This window comes from Passer domesticus, chromosome 1 (genome assembly GCF_036417665.1).
Source record: "Passer domesticus isolate bPasDom1 chromosome 1, bPasDom1.hap1, whole genome shotgun sequence".
Taxonomy (NCBI): Eukaryota; Metazoa; Chordata; class Aves; order Passeriformes; family Passeridae; genus Passer; species Passer domesticus.
Genome location: NC_087474.1, coordinates 122,980,099 through 123,005,395, shown reverse-complemented (window position 1 = coordinate 123,005,395; position 25,297 = coordinate 122,980,099). Strand labels below are relative to the sequence as shown.

Below are 25,297 nucleotides of genomic sequence, written 5' to 3'. Positions count from 1 at the left end.
TTTTTACTCTAAAGTGAGGATGAATATTCTAATCGCCATGCAATTGCATTTATCCAGCTTAGACCAACCTTAACTCTCTATTTGCTTTATCCATGCTTCTTGTGACACATCTATAAGCAACATTAAGTGGTGGTGAAGTCAGGTGAATGTAATAAAAGATGTGCCATAAATTCACATGAAGTGCAAACAGCACTCTAGTGTGCTGCTGTGGGTACACTGTTCCTGCAGAGATGCCAATAGCTACCCAACAACAGATGCCAAGTGCTTTCCTGAAGTTAAGGTTGGCCGAAATACAATACAGCCCTCAGTAAAAAATGCTACTAGACTAGCAGTACACTTACACAGCATAAGTACTATAGACAAGCAGAAGTGACAGCACTTACAAAGTGCCTCAGACATGTTCTTAGGACTTGAATGACCTTGGGTTCCTTTGAAGACATCCAGTGGGATGTTACACAAAAACACCAGTCCCAATTCTGCACTCCTGGAATTTCAGCACTCAAAAATCAGTCCAAAAGTAACATGTGGCAAGAGGGAGACATCCTCATCTGATACAAATTAGCATGGTACCATTTCTAGACTAGAATCAAGAGTAATGATTCCATTTGTGTATTCTCAGACACAAGACTCTAAAATATGCTAATCTGACAGTCTTAAAAATAGTTTCTCTACAAACTAGTTTTAGTCTTTCATAAGATAGCTTCACTTTATTAGTCTATCTGGTGAATTTTGTTTCAGCAAGTTTTATTCAACAAGTTTTTTACATGCCCAAAATCTTCATACATGGTGGGGAAAGGGGACGTGTCTCCCACCTTCTAGCCTCCAACTCCAATCATAAGGTCACTCTCAATGTTAAATACTATTAACTTCCAAGTATTTATGCAAAGCTCATCTTTAAACCTTTTTAAAATTAAATAACTAGGGTGGTTTTTTTTACACCTTGTTTTCAGTGAGCCACTTTAAAAAGAAAATTTTCTAAAAAAAAGCAGCAGCCAGTGTCACTGTTTGACTATCATCAGCCTCCCAAATGTACTGCTTTAATACAGTAATATTGTAAAGTAGGCATATTAACAATCATGATAATGATTTGCCAAGCAAATGCCTTCAGTCATACGTTTTCTGGTGATACTAAGCATTCTCTCATCATACAAAATTTCCTTGAAGTTGTGAATGTTCAGCAACTTACAGTTGAGAGTTCTACTACCTAAGTATGAGCATATGATTGAAAAAGCCCTCCAAAACAATGCCTCCCTAAGGGACTTAAGTGAATATATAGCAGTAAACGAAGAGCATTTCACTGAATTAGCAAACCAAATACTCTAATCTGGGTAGAGCCAAAACTTGTTTTTTAAACGGAAGTATCATTCACTTCCTCTAAAGGACACCACCCTGAAAGGTTCACGCTCACCCCGCTGAAGCCACTTCCATGCAGCATGGCTTCACACAGGCCAGGTGATCTCTTTACATCAACCTCGCCTTTAGGTGCAGGTGTCAGCACGGAGTGAGAATCACCTCATGTGTATACTTTTTTTTAAAAACAAACAAAAACCAAAACCACAACCCCAACAAAAAAACAACCACCAACCCCAGAGAAAGTGCGTGGGAGTTCGGGCGTTGTCCCGACGGCCTCCACCCAACAAACTACTCCGTCCTTTGAGCTTTCGACCCTGCTCCGGTCTCAGCAAAAGAGCCCACAGAGGATAAGCGTCCTCATGGCCGCCCGGGGAGGACCCACAGCTCCCCCGGAGCCCGCTCCCCCCGCCCGGCTAGATCCCATGCCGGCAGCCCGGGCGGAGCCGCGGACAACCCGGCGCTCTGCTCCTACGGAGCGCACACCCGCCCGACCCCGAGCATCCGCTCAGCCCTGCGCCGGGGCGGGCTGCCTCATAAAGGCAGGGCTGCCCGATAAAGGCAGGGCTGCCTGGCTCCGCCCCGCTGTGCTGCCTGCTCCCTTCGCACCGCTGCCGCCCGTCCGCCCCAGAGCCGCTGCGCTGCGGCGGAAGTGCTCTGGCTGTCCCTCAGGTCGGCAGGCGAAGGTACTCCCGGTGCTGGGGCGTTGTGGGCTGGGGGACGGGACAGGACAGGATAGCGTGTGCGGGCACTCGGCGGGGGGACCGAGGGCCGGGGTCAGCGGTGCGGCCTGGGGAGGGTGGTGAGCTGGTCACTGCAGCTGAACGCTGCTTGTGGAGTTTCTTACGGTGCTGGTTGGGTTGGTAGACGCGCTGTGCTAAGTGAGAGTGAGGTTATCCAGCATCCCCCGGGGACTGAGGAATTTAGTGCTGCACTTGGGCAACCTTAGCTACAGGACTGCTGAACTTTTGTGGGATCGCAGCTCTCCCAGTACAGTGAAAAAAATCATCCTTGTCAAATGCTGCTCGGTGATTGCGTGATCAGCCTTTAGTCCTTCGACTAGCAAGGGTGGTGTGCCGTGCAGCTGCCAGCCTCAGTCCTGCTCCTGTGATTTGTGAGCAGCGATGGCCTTCAAAACCTGTCAGGTCTGCAAGGGCCTGTCAGTGATGAGGGCTGGCATGTACCAATAAGACTTTGCTGGCCAAGTTATCGGCACTTGAAATCTGTCTGATAAAATGTGGCAGCAGCTCTCTGGCCACAGAGAGAAACAGCTTTCCCAGGCATTGGCCTGGGGAAAAATCTGTGAGAAGATCAGAGAAAAGAATGAGAAACAATTTTTATCTTCCCTTGCTGCACTTGTGTTGTTGTGAATATAAGGAATGCGTTGTGGAGATTTGTTTATCAAAGGGTGGTTTCTTAATTAGCCAATGGTGATGGATTTTGGATCAGTGGACCAATTAGATCCAGGTGTATCATAAGTGTCTATAAAACCAATGGGTTTCTTAATGATTATGTATTATAATAAAGTGATTGATCAGCCTTCTGAGACTCATGGAGTCAGTGGTAATTGTTACCCGGCTGGGGGCCTGGCAGGACAATAAATCGTCGTAGAACATCTGATACTTAGAGAAGCGCTCCACACTTATGTCTGTGTGGACATAGGCATACTAAAAAACAATACAAGGCATCAGAAGTGATCTGAGATTTTATATGTGCCAAAGACCCCCTTAGTTAATTCACTTGTAAATGCACCCCTGCTCACTTTAGTTGACAAGGCAAAATCGGCCAGGTGAGTGGCAAATTTAATTGTCTGTATGGATATGCTTGGTTACAGTAGCTGGTTTAATTAGCAATATTGATGCATTGAGTGACATTGGAGGCCCAGTTAAATCTGGGTTAGGGGAGAGATGTGTCTGTGGGAATTAAGCATCTTGTTGAAGGATGCAGAGTTGGTCTTCTAATAGGGGGCCTCCTGTGGTCTGTATGCATAAACAATTCTACTTCATTAAGTGATAGGTATACTTTTCTGAAAGATGCCTCTGACCTGTACAAGCCTATTTCTTACTTAAAGAATTACTGTCATAAGTTTTAAACTGAGTTCAAATTGTGTATTGCCTCTGAAGGCAATTGCCTCACTTGGTTTTCCGTAGGGATTAACTTTAACATCTTTATCTATGCCAGAGGTACCAGTCTCCTTTCATGCAAGTGGAGGATTTTATGTTAAGTGCATTAAATTAGTGCAATCAAGTTAAATTCAGAAGCTGCATTTATTTTAAAGACTTGTTTCTTCTGTTTTAGACTCAGCAAAGAACTCAGGCTTCCAAAAATTTGCACTTTTTATGTGCATGAAATTTAATAACATTTTTTCCTTTATAACTCTGTTTTCGCTTAGAACTGTAATACTTGTATAGCTAAGAGAGCCTATTACAGGAAATGCTAATATTTGCTCTAGAAAAATGTTTCAGTGCTGTTTCGATATTAGTTTCACTTCTTACTGGAGTTACTGCCTCTGCACGCATTTTGTCACATTTTAATGAGAATGAGGAATAGAAAGTACTCAATAGAAAGCATTCACCCCATGACTGCCAGAAAGAACTTGTTTTCGTTCCCACTATGTCTGTGGCAAATGTTTTTTCTGTTATCAGAACAGTTTTAAGATGTCCCAATGTTTCTGCCAGAAAACTGTCTAAAATAACTAGCTCTGCTCTAGCAGAGGCCTGTTTCTTTTCAAGGCTGGCCTAGTTTCCCATGTAGAAAACCTGAGATTCGTGGTAACACGTGTATGTTCACATGCTGAATTTCATGAACTTTGCTCAGAGTAGCAGAGACCTGGGTTACTTATCTGCTGGCACTTGTCAAACATGATTATCTATACACATAGATAGCAAAGTTAACTAAGAGTTGTAATCAGGCTGATATGTCTAAAGGTTGCTAAAGGTGCTAAATGTCCAAAAGTGCTAAAGGTTGAAGTGTAGGTGCCAGCGTGCTCTACCTTTTACCTGAGAAAGAAGATGTTATTGCTTCATAATGTCGTTAGTCAAAGATTAAAACCGTTTTAACCAGGATTAATTTCTTGCACAGCTTTTGTATACTGGAAAATGAAATAACATTCCTCCAAGGACTTAAAGGCTTGTTTGGTGTCGGCCTTACTGGCATGTGTAGGGATTGCAAGGTTAAACAGGTACCTGAGGTGGTATGATTCAAGCCTATGACATTTGCTTAATGCAGGGAGGTGAAGAGAAGAAACTCAACAGCTTTGCAGTGCATTCTCAAAGAACTGTGTTCAAATGCAAAAGCAGGCTCCCCTCAATAATGGTAGTACAGGTTGCTGAAAAGTCAATAGTGACAAACAGGTATTTACCTAGTGTGCTTTGGAGATTTATAAGCATATTGCCTTCTGAAGCTCCTTATGCTTAATGTTTTTTCAACATAATTGGGGCTGTGATTTGTTCTGCATGTGATTTCATAGTGACAGGGAGTGCCTACAAAGCAAAAAAGGTTGTGGTCCTAAAAGCAGATTTTTTCTGTCATATAGGACTAGTTTGTGAGCACTGAAGTTCTTTGATCAAACCATAAGTTTTGATTTGTAATTGTCATGCATTTCTGTTTGAGATGCTCAATGGGCAGATTTTTATTATTAGTAGTAATATGTATTTATTTTAGATTTTTGTCCACATTCTGTCAGAGCAGAGAATGAAACCCGTGGCATGAGGGATGGGGAATTTCTAAAGCAGATGAGAGCAGGTGTTTCCTGTTACTGCTGAATGGTAAATGAATTGTATACTGCATCCTGGAGGAAAGTGGAAGCAACCTGAAGACAAGCTAGAAATAGGCCAAATGGATTAGATATGCAAGTGTAAGCCTATATATTTCTTTGAAACAATACTCAGAAGCAGGGTCGAGAAGATATTTAGAATGGATCTGAAAATGTTTTTGCAATGTTGATGTTTGCATTTTCTCCATGGTTTACCCTATCTGGTAAATGTTTTGGGTTTTTTTATCAGGTATCTGAAGAAATAGCCTGAAGATGAACTTCTTCCTGGAAACATTAAAAGTTATTGTACTTGTTGTTTACTACTTGCTGGAGTCATTGGTGTTCTTCGTTGTTCCTGGACGGAAGAAGAATGTTAGTGGTGAAATCGTATTAATAACAGGAGCGGGAAGTGGCATTGGAAGACTCTTAGCGTTGAAGTTTGCCAGCCTTGGAGCCACGGTGGTCCTCTGGGATATTAATCAAGAGGGGCTCAACTGCACAGTTAGACTGGCCAGAGAAAAAGGAGCAGGAAGAGTACACTCCTATGTCTGTGACTGTAGCAAAAGACAGGATGTCTACAGACTAGCTGACCAGGTAAAGTGTATTATTTGTGTCTTTGACATTATTCCAAGACGAGTGCAAGTGTGGGTGTAAGATGCATGAGTAAGTTTTCTAGTGGATTCAAAGCAAGAGATTAAAGTCAATTCATTCTGAATGTATTGTACTTCCTATCTATTTCAAGAATTCTGGTTTTTAGAGTTGACTTGTGTATCTCTATTCCTTAAAAAATAAACAGAGCTGGCTCTTTTTTTCAGTAGCTCATTTTAACTGGGTAGCTTCTTTTTCATTCATTCAATGACCGAGCAGGCACTTAATCGTGAAGTGCGGAAAATCAATTTATTGAAGCTAAAGCAGTATTTCAAGTTCTGGCAGCCTTTTACCAAAAGACCATACATTGTAAAAAGGATTAACTGCTTAGGCAATTTCCAAATAATTCCATTGCTGTGAAGAGATTTTGGCAGACTTATTTTATCTGAATTAATAAATGTATCTTGTTGTCTTAAATATTTCTTTCTTTCATTTCTGAAAAGTTTTGTAAACATAGCATGTGGTTAGATAATTTGGGCAGACTACCAGTATTGCCAAAAGCTAGAATTGTTAAACAGTTTCAAGTCTAAGAACTTGTTCTCATTCACTTAAAATTTGCTAAACTTAACTGTTGAACTAAGAGATTTTCACAGCAAGTCTTGCGTGGGGATGATTTTTTTAACAATAAGTTCAGCTGTCTTCAGGAACATCTTTTGGTTGAAATAATGTTTTGGTGCTTTTTAATAAGCTCTAGCCTTCTGTCTTTTTCTATCTGTGCAAAAATGACTATGATAGGCTTTCTGATATGTGAAACTTGTGTGTGTTGGAGGCTGGTGCTATTGGTTTTGTATTCCAGTAATGGTGATCAGCCTTGGTCCCCCTTGCAGCTGTTACACCGACTGAGCTGGACATCTGCTGTCCTTGCAGAGAAGTTGCATGTCTCTCCATAGGCTTGTAGCAGTGCTTCCTGCTGAACTGGGAGAGCTGGAGGAAGAATGTTGCAGTGTGAAGGATAGTGCAATGAAGCAGATGAAAAGTAACCTTTAGGTTTGAGGATTTCAATCAAGGGCTAGCACTCTGGGCCTATGGAGGAAAGCAGTGGCTGAGCCACGCTGGTGAAATTTCATGCTGCTGAAAAAGAGAACAGGATGTCGATCTGTGTGACATGGGTTCAGGATGATGCAAACAGAGCTTTCAGGAACAAAGAATTTGAAGTAGGGTCCAGTGCGGGGTCCCTCATTTAAAACCTTCTGTCAGCAGTTCAGCAACTGTCAAATTCACTAATAATCCTCATGGTGATCTGCATAGAAGAAAACACCTTACTTACCATTATTTCAGAAATGTCATGTCCTGCTGATGATGTAGAATCATCCAATCTCACCAGCTACAAAAAGACTTTAGTATTAGATGGTGCTTGGTGCCACTGCTGAATTCATGCAGCATAGTAGACTTTGGCTCTTAGTGTTCATATCTTTGGAAGATGTGACAGCATGGTTCCAGGTCCTTTTTCCTCTTCTGGTGATTCAGCTTTATGCAGGCTTGGAGTTTTGCAAGACTATGGCAAACTAAATTTTTGCTGGTAGGGCAGGATATGTTTGAAAACTTTGCTTCTGATAAAACAGTTTTAAAGCCAAAATGAAATGTATGTGGATCTTTAATATGTGCTTTATCAGCCACACAGAGACAGCAAGAAAAAATTACTTATGTAGGAAAACCCAAAGGCTCTGCTTGTATCAGGTCATTGTTTCTTTCCTGTACCAACACGATGAAGGACAGCCTTTTGGCTATTAAAACCTATAGCTTAAAATTTATTTCTAATGTCTTTGTTCCAGAAGTACCCAACTCCTAAAGCTTAGTTTAAAAAAATAGACATGATTAGAGCAAGTTTAAGGAATACGAGGAAGTTAAGCTAGAATAAAGGATAGGTGAAAAATTATTCTTTAATTCTTCACTGTGTTACTCATTTCATTTTTCCCAGATAGTTCAGATCAATGACCTGTATCTCAAATTCTATATTAAATATTTTCATTCTCCTTTGGCAAGCTGAGATAATACCTTGCAATCAGCTGGCCTACACTTGTTCTCTCAAATGGGTCTCTTCATGAATGTTCTCAGTCTGGAGCTAAATGAAAACTATACCTCCTCTTACTGAGTTTAATGTGTATGTATTATTTTTTAGTCAACTTAATTTCTGGGGTAGAGTGTACCAGATTCTAGTCCAGAATTGCTCTTTAGTTTTAAGATGTGTTTACTTAGACATAATAGAAAAATACTTGTTGTATTAGTTAAGCCTGCATTAAAGACTTATCTGGATCATTTGTCCTTGGAAACAGAGGTGCTGAAAGCAGAAGCTTGTGTGGAGCTGTTGGGTTCCACAAATCTGAAGAAAATCTATTTGAGAGCTCACCTTTAAAAAGGCGTCAGGTGAGACTGCAAGAACCTGATGTGTTTGGATCCATAACAAGCATAAGTTCAACTTATTTAAATGTGTAATATTTCTGTTTGTTAAGTTTTCATAAATAATGCTTGGAAAGAATGTTTTGTATTTATTGCACACTCTCTTGATGCTTTTTGTTTTAGGTTAAAAAAGAAGTTGGTGATGTCAGCATCTTGATCAACAATGCTGGTATTGTAATTGGGAAGAGATTTCTTGATTCTCCAGATTCACTCATAGAAAAAACCATGGAAGTGAACACAATGGCACACTTCTGGGTAAAACCTGTATTTAGCCTTTTAACATGTTTTCAATGTTAATTTTGCCTTTTGAATTGAGGAAAACATGCAAGGATATAAAGCTTTTTGGAAGTTCAGTTAGAAATTATACAAGAAATTATTTATTTGCTCTGGAGTCTGTAAATTTTTTTTTTAAAAGCATGGAAGAATGGATTCTTTGGGAATCTCTAGTGTAGGCAGGTGGAAGCACTTCACATTTAGAAATTCTCTTAAGAATTGAAGTCTACTGTCTGCTAAATTCTGAGGCTAGTCATAAGTTACAGTCTCATTATTAACTGACATGAAGCAGGCCCACGTTAATAGTTGCTGCCCCTAGTAACAGAGAAGTGTTCAATTCTACTTCAGTTCTTCTGTTCTGTTAGTGTTTTGGTTGTTCTGTGATAATTTCAGTAAGGAACACCACATGTTCTGATAATCCTCTTGACAATAAGTGAAGCTTTTGTCCAGAATGACTAACCTCTGTGCTTTTTCTTCCTTTTAGTGAAGGCAGGTCACCTATATGGTGCTTCTATCATAAAGAATTATAAAGAGAATATTCAGTCATGTTTCAGTTTATTTAGAAATCAGTTTATTTAGAAATAAATTTCATCAGAATGATTTAATTAATTTAATAGAAGGAAAACATGAAATTAAAATCTTTGCTGTTTCCCAAAATTTGCAGTGAACACTTAATTCTCATTTGAAAGAAACTTCATTACTAGATTAAGCATATATTTAACTTTCATCAAGTTACCATATGGCTTTGGTAGTGCTCCTGGGGTGGGAACTCCCCATTTAAATAGTTGAAGGTTAGAGTTCAAATAACATGTGGTTCAAACTCCACATACATACACACATCCTTTCCATAATAGAAGGGGAAAAACTTATTTAAATTGTTGGGAGAATTTCTTTAAAACCACCTTCAAAATATTATGGCGTGTACTTACTTGGTAAAATGTTACATGGCAATTCTGATTTCCTTTGCAGACTTACAAAGCCTTCCTCCCAGCAATGATTGCTGCTAACCATGGACACTTGGTTAGCATAGCAAGCGGTGCAGGACTGTGTGGAACCAGTCAGGCTTCAGGTAGTGTATTCAAGCTGATATTAATTGAAGTAATTAGTGTGATTTTAAACTCTGCAATCAATATCCATGAGGGAAAAGAAACCTAACTTATTTTCAATTTTTGGATCTTTCTGTATAGTTAAAGCAAGTAGACAGTCTTTCAAGACAGCTGACCTTAAACAGACCATTTCTTTACAAAGCATTTTCCAGAAGCTCAGCAGTGCTATGAAACAGGTTTTTTCTGCCAAGCAGAAGGATCTAGAAGCCATATAGAACTTTGGAAGCTGAGAACCTCAATATTGTTAAAATTTACTTGCATGTTTCTGATAGGGAAGAGGTCACTTCAGATTAGAGGAAGCTCAGAAGGCATTTCTGGAATATGTATACAAAGAAGGCAGAATATGAAATAAGGTGACATAGCAGTAAGAGAAATCTAGCTCCAAGAGGGTGATCATAAGTACAAACTGAATTTCAAGTTGAAAGCACATTAGAGAGTCTTGAAAACAGGAGTTGGATGCATAGTAAGTGAGTGCATAGATTTAAAGAAAAAATGGTATGAAAAAAATAATTTCATTTACCATAGTTTGTTAGAGTGGAAAAGTGGTAGCAGGGATGTCATGAGAAACTCTCTGTCTGCCAGTCTAGAACAATAGTTGACTTAGGAGAGGAAAGAAAAGGAATGAATCAGATGAAAAGCAAATTTTAACCTAATCCTGAAAACCACTCCTATTTTGATGGGAAGTGGTTTAATATTGGACAGTAAAGTTTAATTTGTAAATTTAAATATTTAACTTAATTAATGTTTTATTTTACAGATTACTGTGCAAGTAAATTTGCAGCAATTGGTTTTGCAGAATCAATTGATATGGAAATGAGAGCTCTGAGAAAGACTGGTGTTAAAACAACAATTGTGTGTCCTTACGTCATAAACACGGGAATGTTTGATGGTGTTAAATCCAAGTGAGTAAATTCTTGTGAGTTTTTTATGAAAGTTGCATTTTTAGCATGTTATAAATCCCTATTTCCTTTATGAAAATCATGAGTCAGACTTTTTTCTGCTTGTATTACGTTTAAGGCTTCAGATGGATGTTAACAGTGCTGTCCAGGGACTGGGCAACTCAAAAGGCCTAGGTGCTTTAGTATTCATTTAAGCTGAAATGTGAAACATAATTGGTGTCCTTTCCTTTGCAGAAGCCAAATGCTCCATTAGTTCTCTCTGGTTTCTAAACTTCCATTCTCCTCCTGAAATTGATGCCATAGCTTTGCTCAGTATGCATGTATAATGACAAAGTTTAGGAGCCAAATAAAAGTCTGGTGTGTCTTAATATGAGGTCTCTGGTTTTCTCTTATGAGAGGTCATATGGGGGAAAATAACAATGTCCACCCTAACATAATGAAGATTCTCTTGTTCATAGGACTTGTGGTATTTATTTATTTTTTGAGTAACTGTAAAATTAATACTTTTTTGAAGAAAATATGAATCCAAAGCAATTTGTATTGTAGCAATAAATATTCTCTTTTTCAGGTGGCCACGTATGGTTCCTGTTCTGGATCCAGAGTATGTGGCCGAGAGGATAATCACTGCTGTTCGGCAGAACCAAGAAGTCTTGCTTATACCACGCCTTGCTCATCTTTTATGTTTTTTGAAAAGGTAAGTTATGTTTCTTTCCCCCTCTCTCTTTTCTGTCTGGGGATGCTTAAAGTACAAAAGAGACTTCCACTTGCTGGTTTGAATTTTCATTAAGTTATGCACATTCTTGGAAGGGGTTTGTTTGTTTGTTTCTATGGGTTCAGTCTACCCTTGGGCCATAGAACAATGGCAGAAATGTCTAACTGTGCCTTGCTGACTCCACTGGGGTGCAGTTTTACTGGGGGCTGTAGAGACCACCTGCTTCTCCATAACTGCATGTCAGAGAATTATTGGTTGGAAAAGACCTCTGAGATCACGGAGTTCAACTGTAAACCCATCTGGTGTCTTGCTCTAGCATTTGGCCACTTTTGACTGTTGCAGGTCAGGTTGGAATACTGATCTAACTATAACTCAGGCTGCCAAATGAGTATAAAGGATCTTTTGAGAGGACCAGTGGGTCTATATTCTAAAGAGTATACTGCCTTTGCCAGTATTAGCCAGGTTAAACCAATTCTGTGATAAAACTGCACAACTCTTCTGATCTCTCTTTGTTTCTTTTTGTCTTCTTCTTCCATGTCCCTACCTTACAGCTTCCTACCAGTGAAAGTACTGGTTCTTCTTTTAGACTACTTTGGACTCATTGAGATCATGAATACCTTCAAAGGTCGACCAAAGAAGGAGTGAAAAAGCACAAAATTCAAGAGACCATCAGCTCTAAAGTGGGTGTTGAAGTTAGTTAAAGGTGGTGGTGGGAAAAGTTCACTTCACTGGCAGGTTTGGGTTGCCTCATTTCTCAATAGTAACAAGACTTTTAAGAGTTGCTTTTTAACTGGCTCTTAATCAACAGCTTTCATCTGAACTATTGTTTTTGGTCCAGCAAGTTGTCTTCTTTTCCCCTCATTATAAAAATACATTAATTGAATTTAGTTTCTTTGGTTTATAATGCCTTAAATGGGATCCTGCATCACAAACCAATAACTGGCAACTTTGGGGGGAAGAAAAGACCAAGAAACCACATGTATTTAGCAAGTATCCAGAAAAGCCTGTAGTCGATCTGACTTCTGGCTGCCATTCAGTGAGCCATGAGGATGGGCTGTACTGCTGGTGCCATTATCATTCCCTGATCAGCTGAAGAATTCAAGAATTTCCTCAAAGAACAGATTCTAACTAATACAAATGAAATTTTTGTAAGATAAAAAATATACACTGTGTTGGTGAAAAAAAAATTACATTTATTATTTTTTGGAGGTGTGATCTCTGAACTCACAGATGGCAGTGGATGTTGCGGCAGGGACAGGGAAGGATATGTAAACTAAGCATTTGTGCAGCTAATCTATTTTGTGCCTAATGTATTTTAAAAGGTAATACTATGACTGCAACTTTGTAACAGAAGTCTTTGTATCTTTTAAGTACAGTATTTTAAGAACAATTTTAAATTGTCATCTCCTAAGTATAAATTTGTATTTATAAAACATGAGACTGCCAGTCTAGGTGGGCTATTCAATGTCTCATCAAAAGAGACAGCGAACTACTAAAACCTAGGTTGTTGTGTTCTATAATTGGGGTTTCTCTTGGGATTATTTCAGAAAGGAATGATGTTGACAGCACGGAATGGTATCATTAGAGCCATCCTTTGGGTAACAGCATAATGTTTTGCTTCTCTGAGTTGGGTGACAGGTTGCCTTGTGTCTACAGAGGCTTGTTTTACTTTTCCTTTACTCTTAGGACTGTCCATTTATTTTCAGCATATGCTGAGGAGGTGTTGCCCTTTTGACAATGGGTGCTTAGAAAGCTACCTTGACCTTTTGTAATCCAAAACAAGAAAAAGGAATCTTATGTGTACATCACTTTTGTACATGCTAAGTCCACTTCATCTCACAGTTCTCTGCTAGCAATTGCTATAGCTCTTGAAACAGTATGGAGAACAGGGGGACTTTTTTAATGGGGAGTCTTTTTTCTTTCAGTGATGGCCTCGAAACTACCTTAATTTCCCTTGTCTTACAAATAGTAAGGTTTATTAGCAGAGAAAGGTTCACATAGAACTACTTTACTACTGATGAGCAAGCAACACTGAGTAAAACAGGTGTGTTAAAAATCACCTTACCTTTACAATGGATTGCTGAGAACTAGAATTTGGACTGATGAAGAAGAGATTTGTTTCAATCTCCTTTCAGATCTTCTGCTTTTCTTCCTCAAAATATTTACTCATTTTACAGTACACCTCAGGAAACAGAAGTTAACCAAGTAAAAAAGAGATTGTCTCAGTGTGCAGACCTTACACACATTGCAGTGTTCACAAATTCTACCACTTATAACTATGTGCTGTATCTGTGTCTTCAGCCTCCTCACATTTTTATACTAACAGAACATGCTTTTCCCTCCTGGCTATGAAGTACTAAATATGCAGAGTTCTGGAGCAAAGGGGAAAAGTGAGCTCTGCATATGAACACTATGAGTATCAAACTCCAGCTTGAGAGCAAGTAGCTTTTCATTTTTAGTGTCTTTGTGAACACCTTCTGCTGAGGAAAATAAAAGCAGTGGGTATGGCAGTAGGATTTGGGGATTTTCAGCAGGTTCATGTTTGTCACAGCCCTAGGAGGATTTTATCTGATAATCTGTGCCAGATAAATACATCTCCACGGAATTTTCCTACTTCACACAGTCAGTGGAAAGGATCTGTGCTCAATTAAGTTTTGTATATCTCTAAGGTTAGAAACTCTACAACCTCTCTGGGTAACCTCTTCTAGTGTTTATTCATGACCTCTTTAAAAATAGATAAATGAAAATTATGTCTAAATTGAATGTACTTTATTTCATATCCTTTCAGAGGATACCAGTAAGAGTCTGAGTTTCACACCTTCCTTTTAGGTACTTATGCACATTGAGGCTCAACCTTTTCTCAAGACTAAGCAGTCCCAGAAATTTCAACCTCTCCTTGTATGGCAGGTGCTCCAGTATCTTAATTATCTTTGCACCACTTCACTGCACTCACTGAGTATATGCAAAAACTAGTTATGAGTATATTCATATGTCTTAGAGACCAATTTCTGTACTAGACTGAGCATGCATAATATGTCATACAGAGCTTCAGGAGACAATCTCTGCTTGCTAGCTGTCCTAGTAGGAGTACACAAATAATGGCTTTTATATAAATGTGCTGCTACCACATTAAACATTGTGATCACTGGGAAATTACATCATGTACCTGGAGGATAACAGCCTATCCTGTGGTGGTGTTTATCTCACCCATCTCCTATGATGGCATGACAGATGCGGAGTTGTATCCAGGAGGTCAAACAGCACACATCCTTCCCCTGTGTTCAGGAGGTTGCTTGGAGTGGGTGTTTGGATCTTCAACTGAGATAATAAATATCTTAAGATAAAAGGTGGCTTACTTCCAGCATAACAATGATCTTGACTGATTATTTTCCTTCTGCTCTCTGCAAGAAAACTCATGGAAGGATCACTGTGACAGCTAAACAAGAAGATAAAACTTGAAAAGGAAGAGCATTTAATTTGTGACAGCATAATGTCTGACTGCTGGATGATAGATCAGTCAGCTCCCACAAAAGACTTATTGGTTTCATGGCCATTGCCTGAAATTTTAAATAGTCTCTCCCCAAAAATGAGTGTCCCAAATTTGACTGGGATGGCTGCATTAGCCTAATAATAATGGTTATGGTGATTCAAAAGCAATCCATGGTATTTTATTGCATGCTGTATTTCTTTTCCATGTGATATCATATTCCTGTGGTAGCAGAAATCTTTCTGTCCCCTAATACTTCAAAACATGGAGAACACAGTGCCAAGAAAAATTAACTTGATTAAATCCTCTGAACAAGATTGAGAAGGGAGACAAACAAAAAAACAGCAGCTGAGATACAAGCTTCATTATTATTTTATTAATTCGGAATTCATATCCAGGACCTATGTGCATCTGCTTGGAATCTGCTGTTCATGGTTCCTTCATTTCAGGAAGGAGCCAAGCAGGTACCTCTTCTCTGGTAACTTTCTTCAGGGCAGTTGATCTTCCAAAGACACCAGTGTGGACTGCATAGTTTGCTAAGCAGGTGTTCAAAGCCATAGGCTTTGTAAAATAAACATTTCAACAAAATAACTTAGCTTCTCTCACTGTTTTTTTCTTTGCTGTGACAATCAAGAGAAATTATTTTGGATCCACAGTTATGAGATACTCTAGGAAAATGCAGGATTACTGTCTGTCAGGTGACACTTAAAAATGTGTTATCAATGCCTCAGTAGGTGGGGTAGCACTACAAGCAGGGACTTTGTCCACTCACTGCATGACACACTTTCTCTCTAGTCTCAGGTGTCTCCAGCTTGATTATATTTTCTCTGCCTTTTAAAGCTTCCAAGCTAACAGCCTGAACTTCTGTGATAGCCTGTGGCCTATGGCTGAGGAAAACATAGCTCTGCCTAGAGAAGTGGAAAAAAAAATCACACCTTCTTCCTTTGGCGTTGGCAATAGCACACTAGGAGGAGCGCCCTCAGGATTGCTACAGAGCTATTGAAGACAAAGGTGTGACAAGGACAGCCGTTCTATGCCCAGGTGCTCTGTGTTGTTGCATCTGCTGGGTAGTTACTGCTTGATTTAAACAAACCTTGATTCTTGGTACGGAAATTGCTTGGTTCTGTGTTGAGAAATTTCACCCCTTTTCCAAGGTCAGGCATAACCACATGTAAGGAACCATTCTTCTGCAGGATTTGTAGTGGAGTAGTCTTCCATAATCCCTGCCCAGGAAGGAAGAACCCTAAGACATATTATTACACTTTTGCCTCTCCATGTCTTGGGATCCAGAGGCAGCCGCTCCAGTTTTGGCATGGAAAGAAGAATCAACAGAGCCAAGAGCACGAGCAGCAGCAGCAACCCTGTCAACACATGCAGCCAGCAACAATTAGAGGTTCTAGCTGAACAAGTTTGGCCTGTTGGTACCATAAACTTTGTGCCTAGAAGGTGCCATTTTCTAGGCTACCTGGGTGATGGTGCAGTCCCCCTGGGCAGGTATCTGCATCACCTCTATTAACTATTGCTGTAAAGGCAGCTTGCTCAGAGATCAATGCAAGGTGATACATGATAGCTGAGGAATCTGTTGAGCACATGGTCTTTAATGATTGTTCCCCAGAAATGGGAATTCTTGTTGGAAGGTTAACATGGAAGGGCTTCTCTATATTAATTCTAGAAAACACACTTTGCATTATTTGTCTGCATATTTCTGTCATGATAATGATGATTAACCCTGAAGCACACTTATGCAATGCACCATGCACAGCTAATAAAGTCACAAAACTGGTTTGAATCATGCTACAGTTATTGCAGGATGTCCTACCTGTGTTTTGTGGAGTTTCTATCAAATTAAGAGAAAGCTGTCAATTCCAAGCAATCACATCTGTCAAGGGTTTTGTATCCAGAAAGAGCAAATATCATTAGAATAGCCAGGTGAGATGCTTGTTTGCAGGTTTTCCTTCAGGAAGTATGTCATTTCTACCCTCTGGGATTTAGTCGGTCTCTAACAGAGGATGGGAGTAATTGACAATGTGCCTAGTTGAAATTTCTGTGTTAAAATTTCCTAAAAAAAAAAAAAAAAAAAAAGTTAATTCCAACAAAAAGAAAATAAAAATACTTTAAGCAGTTAGAGCCTGCTGTAGCAATTATCTCCACCGGCAGCAGAGGCAGAAATCTGTTTCCAACCTCGCTTCTGAGCCAAGGGCTTGGAAGACAGCTATGAAACTAGTTTATTCAACCTTTATTTTTTCCACGTTGACAATGAAATGTCTGACTGCCCTCTTTCATGCTTTTAGATGCAGATAATTTTATCTGCAATGACATTTATTACAACATCTTAGGGATTATGGATTGTTCTTAGCATTCAGATAATTGAAAAAACAAAGTATCTTTGTTTTTAATTTGTGTGTGATTGTAACTCTGCCTGTCTAAATGGGTCAAGTTTTCAGCTCCCATTCAAAGGGGAGAGAGCACTTAAACAATTGCTTCACATTCAAGAAATAATGTCCTGACATCTGCTTTTTCCTAGATTTGGAATGAGGCAGCTACAGTTGTTGGAAAAGAACTACAGTATCCAAAGTGGAAAACCCCCTTAGAAAAGAAGACTGGAGGAGGGATAAAAAAAAATTGAGGAACTTTAGTTCACCAGTTCAAATGGAAATCCACTAAATATGTGGAGAGTGCAAGAAAAGAGGGAAGGGTGATATTGGTGATATTGCTGATGAGTAATTAGGTGGTATATGGTCTCCTTGTGGGATGTATCAGAAGTCTTCCTTTTGGTCCACAGGATTCTTGAAGGCTGGATCAGTTTCTACTGTTCTAGAGAATTTCCAGACCTAAAATAGGGGTAGGTTTGCATTGTGTCTCACAAACAAGGCATTTTGTAAAAAAGGATAAGCACTTTGGAAGAGTGGAATACAGGATATATAAACATTCATACATACATATATATTTATTTTTTTTCACACTTCAGTTATACATATATGAAGTATAATGTTTAGATTTTGTTTTGATTCTGCATGCACAGCAGTATAAAGAGGCAGACAGGAAGGTTTCCAAGCCTATCCCCTTTTAAAAGTCTTTTCATCTAGTTTTTGCAATTTAGTGTACTGTAGCCAGTTTGAGATTTACATCTGAAGCCAGGTAGTGACTTGTCTGTCAGATTAAATAATGTCTTATCACAGACATTTTATGGGGTAGCACCCCTGACTGCTAGGAACCTAGACTAAGGAGACAGTGGCAAGTTCATAGCATTTATTTTTATTCAGCCAGCCACAAGCCTAGCCATTTTAACATTATTTTTTAGAACATGGCATGGAAACAACGGATTTTTCACATCCACAGGAAGAGCTGTTGCATTATTTCCAGTGTGAAGGCCTGTCCTGTATTATTCTCTTCTATATATATATATGCAGAAAAAGCTACATACCAGGAATATCTACCCATGTTCTCCACCTGAGTTTTAGATTGGTATAGATTTTGGTTTTTTGCTGTTTTTTTTTTTTTTTTCTTTTTAATAGTGTTGTCTTAAAATCCAGAAAATAGCAATAGAAGTCTAAGGAGACCAAGAGAACAAGCTAAGGGATAAGTTCAGGGTTCACACCAATTCTTTTTCTGAGGGTTTTGAAGGAGACAGAATAGTGCAATAGATTATGCCTTTGCAACCAAATACAAATTCTCATAACTGTGTTGAAGCACGTGATCTTGCCACTTTGAAATCCAGGAAATCACCCCAAGGAAATCTACAATGTCCATTCTTACATTCCTGCATGTAAACCATTAGAGCTTCTGTGGTGGCTAATGAAGTTCAGGATTCATTAGGACTTCTCCCCCGTGTATTCCATTAAACCTGTTTTGGGAGACTTTCTGCCACAGGACTGGTGTCCAGATTTTATACACATACTAATATTTTTTAGGATATTTTCACATCAATAGATGTATTAATCTTTTAAACTGTAAACCAAATATAATGTGAATAAAAAATGACTTGAATTGAGGGAGTGACTTATTAGAAAATGTGTTAACTAAAATAGTCTTTTCAAAAGACGGGGAGGGTGAAAAAGTGCTAAAACCTTGTGTTTTTTCCTAAATGGGAAAGTAAGTATCCTTTTTCTTTCCCCACTGTAAGCAGGCAAGAATTTTTTACTTTTTTTGGGATGCATTGATAATTTCTGCTAATCAGGGGCAGAATGGCCTGCATCTTTCATCAAGAAAATATCAGGGCACTGCGTCAGTAGTGACTTAGTAGCACTTCAGGATTTCTGGAAATTCCTTGGCTTTCATCCTGTTGCCACTCCCTAGCTGGACTCTAGTGAGACTTGGATGGAAAATTTTAAGAACCTTTGTATTTTGCCTCCATAGAGAAAGGACTGCTATAAATTGACTACTGTTACCTTGGATATTTTCAGAGATTAGCAAAATTGATTGATTGTAACTGGACTATAGTCTCTTAAAGTAATTGTGTCTTAACAGAAATAATTGTCTTAGAAGAAAAAGATAAATACCTATAAACTTGCACACACATATGTTATGTTTAACTTTAGATTACAATTAACATAATGATAAATAGTTAGCTTCAGTGGTATGGAGACTTCCAACATTAAAGTGGCTGATGGTTTAAAAAGAAAATGAGGTAGAAAGACAAAACAAATGCAAATCACAGTCAGTACAATGCTGATAGTAATTGTTTGTATTTAAGATTTGTGTATGCTGTGATGCAACTAAGCACACACAATTTAGCAATGGCTTTCCACTGAGGCTGGAATGGGATTGGAGTAGGCAACACTTGGAGAGGTGTGTGCACCCTTGCATTTGCTTTTCTGCATATATATGGATATTTGCATTCTGCATGAGGTGATGTTTTGGATCACTAGTTCTGTGTGTAAGAACTTCAAATAGCACCAAGTCCAATGTCTGCTATTCCAGAAAAAAGACTATTTTTTAATATTACTAATGTGGAATACTCATGGGAAAATAAGTGAAGGAATGCCTTTGAGTAAATCCCCTATCTGTTTTTCAAACAATATGCTTGTCATAAGACTAGTTTGAAGGCTTATTGAGAGATTATATGAGCAAACCTAGCTTATATTGGGATTCTGCCACATCCTTGGATCTTCCCCCACAAAAATGTTAATAATATCAGACTTGTTCCAAAAATAAGAATTGATAGAAATAGATTTGTTTGTTTACCTTGGTCCTGCCAGGTGATGAACCCTCTGGCTTTGCCACAAGGAGAAATTACACAGATATGTAACTTTGAATAATCCTTTTTGGCTCTGTTTTCTCCACCCTACATGACAGGGAATTTAACCATCATTGTGCAGCCACTGGTTTGAAAGAGGGTTTTGGCTCAGAAGATGCTGACAAAGATGATGATATGTTAGGAAAAAGTGACCTGGATAACCAGGTAAACATTAAGCCATGACACTGCTGTTCTCCACATGCTGGCTCTCCCCTGGGGCCACAAGAGAGGCTTGAGGATGATCTCCTCACAATGTCTGCTCATCAGCAGGGGCAGTTGGTGCTGCTGTTGCTGAGAACATGCTGCTGGCATGTACACAACTACTATACACTGTACACTACTACTGCCCGTACAGGCTGGGGCAGAGTGGCCAGAAAGCAGCCTGGTGGAAAACAACCTGGAGGTACTGGGCAACAGCACCTGAACATGAGCGTGTGCCCAGGTGGCCAAGAAGGCCAGTGGCATCCTGGCCTGTATCAGCAATAGTGTGGCCAGCAGGACCAGGGCAGGGATTGTCCCCCTGTACCCATGCCTTGAGTCCTGTGTTCAGTTCTCAGCCCCTCAGATCAGGAGGGACATTTTGGTTCTGGAGCATTTCCAGAGAAAGGCAACAAAGCCGGTGAAGGGTCTGGAGCACAAGTCTGATGAGGAGTGGCTGAGGGAGCTGGGGCTGTTCAGCCTGGAGCAAAGGAGGCTCTGGTGGGGCCTTACCACTCTCTGCAATTAACTGAAAGGAGCAAGGCAGGGAGTTGGCCTCTTTTCCCAGGTAACACATGTCAGGATGAGAGTACACAGCCTTAAGCTGTGCCAGGGGAGGTTCAGGCTGAACATCAGGAGGAACTTTTTCATAGAAAGGGTTGTTAAGCATTGAATGCCCAGGGAGGGGATAGAGTCACCATCCCTGGCAGTGTTTAAAGAAAGACTGGATGTGACAGTACCATGGTCTAGTTGACATGGTGGTGTTTGGTCATAGGCTGGACTCAGTGACCTCAGAGATCTTTTCCAAGCTAAAAGATTCTGTGACTCTTTGACTACTAAGGTGAAGAAGATACCAACACTGAATAAAATAGTCCAAAAGGCACATTGATCACATAAGTTTAAAATTATTGTAATAAATTAACATTGGTTTGTATCTCTCAAACAGGCTATGTTTGTAAAAGACATTTAGACTTGCCACACAGGGACAATAAGTTTTTCTCTCGAGCAGCTGGTTGGACATGTAGGGATGTAGAGCCTGGCAGCTTTCCATGTGATTTTTAGTTTTCCTTCTGTCTTTCTCCACCACCACCAATCCAGAAAACAGTAATTTGAAATAGCAAGATTTCAGAAGAATTTACTAGACCTCATATATTTTTCTGGAACAGTCTCCCTGGTTGGAATATTCTCTTACTTTTCAAGTCACCAATAGGAAAACAGTGAAACATCACTTAGGAGTATTTCTCTAGTTACGTTGTACATGAGCCATTCACCAACCGGCTGTCTCATGAAAACACTTTTGAGCAATGCCTATGAAAAGCCCTATCAAGAATAAGCAGTTGCACAAGGAAGTTTTTTAGCAAGCAACATTTCAATAGGCATTTTTGAAATCTGTGCAACCTGTAATAGCAGCAAATCAAGATGTGCAAGCACAAAAATTCTCCCAGCTGCAGAGGATTATTCTCTTGCCAGTCTGCCTTGACAGTTCACTGTTGCTTGAGGAACTGCAGCCAAGCTAACAGTTTGAGCACTTCAGCAGGTGATTCACCAACAGCTGAGTCATCCCTGTCCAAAGCTAGCACATGCAAAACCAGGGAGGGGTGGGCAGCTAGGGAAGAGAAGCACAAGGAACCTATCTCCACTAATGCATGCCATGTGGGAATGACAGCCCATAGGCCTGCAGCTTTGATTGCCAAACATTGTTTACAATTTTTATTATGAAGTCCATAGGGAAGGAGACTTAATTTTATTTAACAGTTCATCATCATTACACAAACTGTTGTTCTGGGTTTAGCTTCAGAAAACAGGAAGCAATACTCATGATTAGTTAGTCAGCCTTCTTTTTTTCAGGCTTTTGTTGTTAAACAATTAGATGGGAAAATTGGAATTGAAATCACTCACATGCAACTAGAGTCTTCTGGTGTTAGAGGTCTCTCTGGTGAGCCACAGAGGATGTGAGCTGTTGCAGTCTTGACTCATCACTTTGGTTGGTGGGAATCCAGGCTTACAGGGAGGTCACTTGGCTTAAATGTCCACAACTGAACAGAAGGGCAGAAATCACAAATGGTTATCTGTAAGCAGATGCTGCTTTGTGCCTGAGGCTCACGTGTCCCAGGGCTTGCATGATCATTTTGTTTAAGTGTGAAATTATGTAAGACCAGTCACTGCCCACAAAGAAGCTCTTCCCTTTAAGTTGCTTTGTTATCAAATGTGAGCAGTTCAGTGAAGGACCCAGCAAGTGTAAAAACTGGTGAAATGTTGAAGATTGTCAAATGAGGAGACCCTGCTCCCTTTACCCTGTTCCTAGGAAATGGGACAGGGTAAAGGGAGCAGGGTCTCCTCATTTGACAATGATGAGCTGTTAGCTCAGCCCTTCAGTTTATCTCACCTTACAATGTTTTGTCTAGTAATCATGGGTACCACTTAAAAAATCCAAACAAACTAGTAATAATTAGTTGCTTTCCACGTTCTGCAATGAACAATTGAAACACCAGACTTCGCAACATAAAGGTATGCAGCAGATTATTCATTAACACACGGTGCAGAAAAACCAAATTCACAGACTGTGTAATGCTTTAGAACACTTGGCTACAGTCAAAATAAGTCCCAATAATCACTTGGTTCTGTAGTTTCCACAGAACAAGAGCATTTACTGCACTTCCATTCTGACCATGCAGCCTGGGTTGAAAACAATTTCTGCCATCAAGGGTAGAGGTGAATAAAGTGAATACACTTGTCTTCTCAAAGGCATACTTTGGGTTTACCTCAGGACAAGAAAACTGGACTAGAACCAGGCTCCAGCTTCCCAAGAAAAGCTGTTTCTCTAAGGGAACATGAGTAGACGCAAAATATTGCCATATCTTCTTTTTTTGCACCAACTTCTCCAGATGGGAGGAGGAACTTGAATTTACCATGTGGTAAACATGGTGACCTCTTGAGGAACTTGGATGAAGGTGTAAGAACATGAGGAGTGTGACTAAACTATTGGTATAGGTACAAACTACCCATCTTGATAATAGGGTTAGAGATGGTCTATTTGGAAATGCCATTAGCTGCCATTACTTGCATATTTTTTGTTTTAGTTTTTTTCAGCCCAGCTGGCAGAATATGGTCTTTATGAGGAACTTAGAAGTTCTTTTTCTGCTTGTAGTTAATTAAATCTTAGCTGTCCTCCATAGCAGGGAAAAATTCAAGGCAGATGCATAAGAAGCACCAAGCTACTGACAAATACCTTTTTCTCTCAATTTTTTCTCTCAAGAATTAGGGATTTTTAGTACCTGAGAAAAAAAAAAAAAGGTACCAGTAATATGATCTGCATACATACTATAAATACTTCAAGAAATGTATAGGCGGAAAACTTTGTTTATATTACCCTTATTTGTAGTACAGGAACTCTGTATTATGTCCTGCTGTTCCTGGGTAGGTATCATTCTCCCAGTCAAACAGAGCTTACTAGACTGCCAGAATGACAGTTTTATACCTTATTATGAAGACAGGTCCTTATCATGGCTTTTCTCAGAGTAAGGCATCCAAAAGCCCCGTGTTTCACCACCCATGATACCACTTCATTACTTGTACACTTATTACATTATCCAGCATATGCTGACTACTGTTTTAGGTAGGGTCTCTTGTGGCATGACATGAAACAATCTGGCAAACCAATAATAGCTGTCACTACTTCAGCTATTGGAATAGCGGGTTGAGGTGGGAAAGGTTATGACCTTCATTTTGTTTCTTTGAATAAGTCATTTTAAGGTCATTTGGATAAATACTGTGGGAGTCAACACTATCTGTGAGCTACCTGACAGGCCACCTGTTAGGCAAAATCCAAAGCACATGATCCTTAATTCAAGATCCACTGTGAAGAAAAGCATATCCCAAATATCACACGTATCTTCCAGTAGAGAAAAAGATACAGGGAGGCAATTTCTGATAGAAGAAATTTTTTTTTTCCTGCAATCGTCTCTCTTTGGAGAAATCACACTTAATTATAAAAAATGGCCAACTTCTGTGGTACTTGGGGATACAGACAGATAACTTGTTGCCCAGATGTTGAAATCTGTATTGCATATGGATTTTTCAAAGACTCTGCATATGCCAATACATTCACTACCCACGAAAGGTTTTGTGCATGTGAATGTAGCACAGTGAATGGTACCCCTTGTTAGAAACCCCAGAAATAATTATGAGAATGGAAGCAGAGTCTTAGGATGCCCTCTGGTATTCTGACAATTTCTTACTTTAGCTTCTCTCTGGTGTTTATCACTGATGAAATGAAAAGCAGGAAGCAGGCTACCAAACAGCTCAGCTTTCTTTGGTTTTCATGTCAAGTGATATTTTTGGGATGGGTTGTGTAGCAATGTGTTGTGTCCCTCGTTTAAGGACGCAGAGGAGGAGCATCTCTGCAGCAGGCACCACTGTGCTCCCAGCAGAGCTGCCCTCTTCCAGCAGGAAACCTCCCAACACCACTGTGCCTTCTTCTCACAAACACTGCCTGAACCAGAGAGCTTGGTAAGCAGAAAATTATACTGCACTAATAAACAACAATTTCTCAGCAAAGTACCTGATTTAGTTCCATCTAGTTTGATGAAAACAGGTTTATTAAGTCAATTTCCTTACCTAGAGATCTGCTGAGTATGTTCCTGCAATGCCACATGTCAAATGTCCTCCTAAAGGCTTGTGCAAGAACATCTGTGAGCGTCCTGTGTCAGGCACATCTCATCAATGGTGTTAATCCCTTACTGAACAGCAAATGTGTCTTCTCTTGGGTTGGTGCAGAATCTAGCAATGTGAAAGCTGAACTGGAAATAAATCACAAGGAAAAACTTACCCAAAGAATAATTTTCTACAAGTAAACAGCAATTCTAGACCCAAGAAAGGATGTGAACAAAACCAAATTAATCAATATTTTAAGTTAGCAAATTGCTTTGAATTTAGAAACAGTGTCAGCTTCTTGGGGCTTTACAGAGGCCAATTGGTAGCAATAATCAGCAACAAATGACCTCACCAGCACAATCAAAAATGACCAGCCTGCATTTCCAGAACCGTACAAAATGGGCTGATCTGTACCCAGTAGGGTCACAGAATGAGATTATCCTGACTCAAGGAGCAGCTGCCTGTTTGCTAACATCCAGCTTTATAGCAGCTTTTCTGGCAGGCTGATTTCCTGCAGCTGCCAAACTGGAGGAGAAAGAGATACTGATGCTTTCTACCAAGTCCTGGCTGGAAATTTTCCTACA

At 39.7% G+C, this 25,297-nt stretch overlaps 1 protein-coding gene and 1 long non-coding RNA gene across 3 annotated transcripts; one reads left to right on the top strand and one right to left on the bottom strand.

The window, feature by feature from the left end:
* Nucleotides 1–1,899: 1,899 nt before the first annotated feature.
* SDR16C5 (short chain dehydrogenase/reductase family 16C member 5) lies at nt 1,900–12,026 on the top strand. 2 transcript variants are annotated; one of them, XM_064386816.1, is made up of 7 exons: nt 1,900–2,036; nt 5,355–5,698; nt 8,273–8,404; nt 9,392–9,491; nt 10,286–10,430; nt 10,996–11,121; nt 11,691–12,026. In XM_064386816.1, the coding sequence occupies exons 2-7, from the start codon at nt 5,378–5,380 to the stop codon at nt 11,782–11,784; spliced, it is 918 nt and encodes a 305-aa protein (XP_064242886.1). In that variant the 5' UTR covers nt 1,900–2,036; nt 5,355–5,377; the 3' UTR covers nt 11,785–12,026. The 2 variants fall into 2 exon arrangements, with proteins under 2 accessions (XP_064242886.1, XP_064242893.1); XM_064386823.1 differs by having other exon boundaries at nt 1,933–2,022.
* On the bottom strand, nt 11,692–23,611 carry LOC135279528 (uncharacterized). Its single transcript, XR_010346757.1, has 3 exons — nt 21,960–23,611; nt 16,446–16,685; nt 11,692–15,987 (listed from the first exon to the last, which is right to left on the bottom strand). It is a non-coding gene; the product is annotated as an uncharacterized LOC135279528 (long non-coding RNA).
* Nucleotides 23,612–25,297: the final 1,686 nt, after the last annotated feature.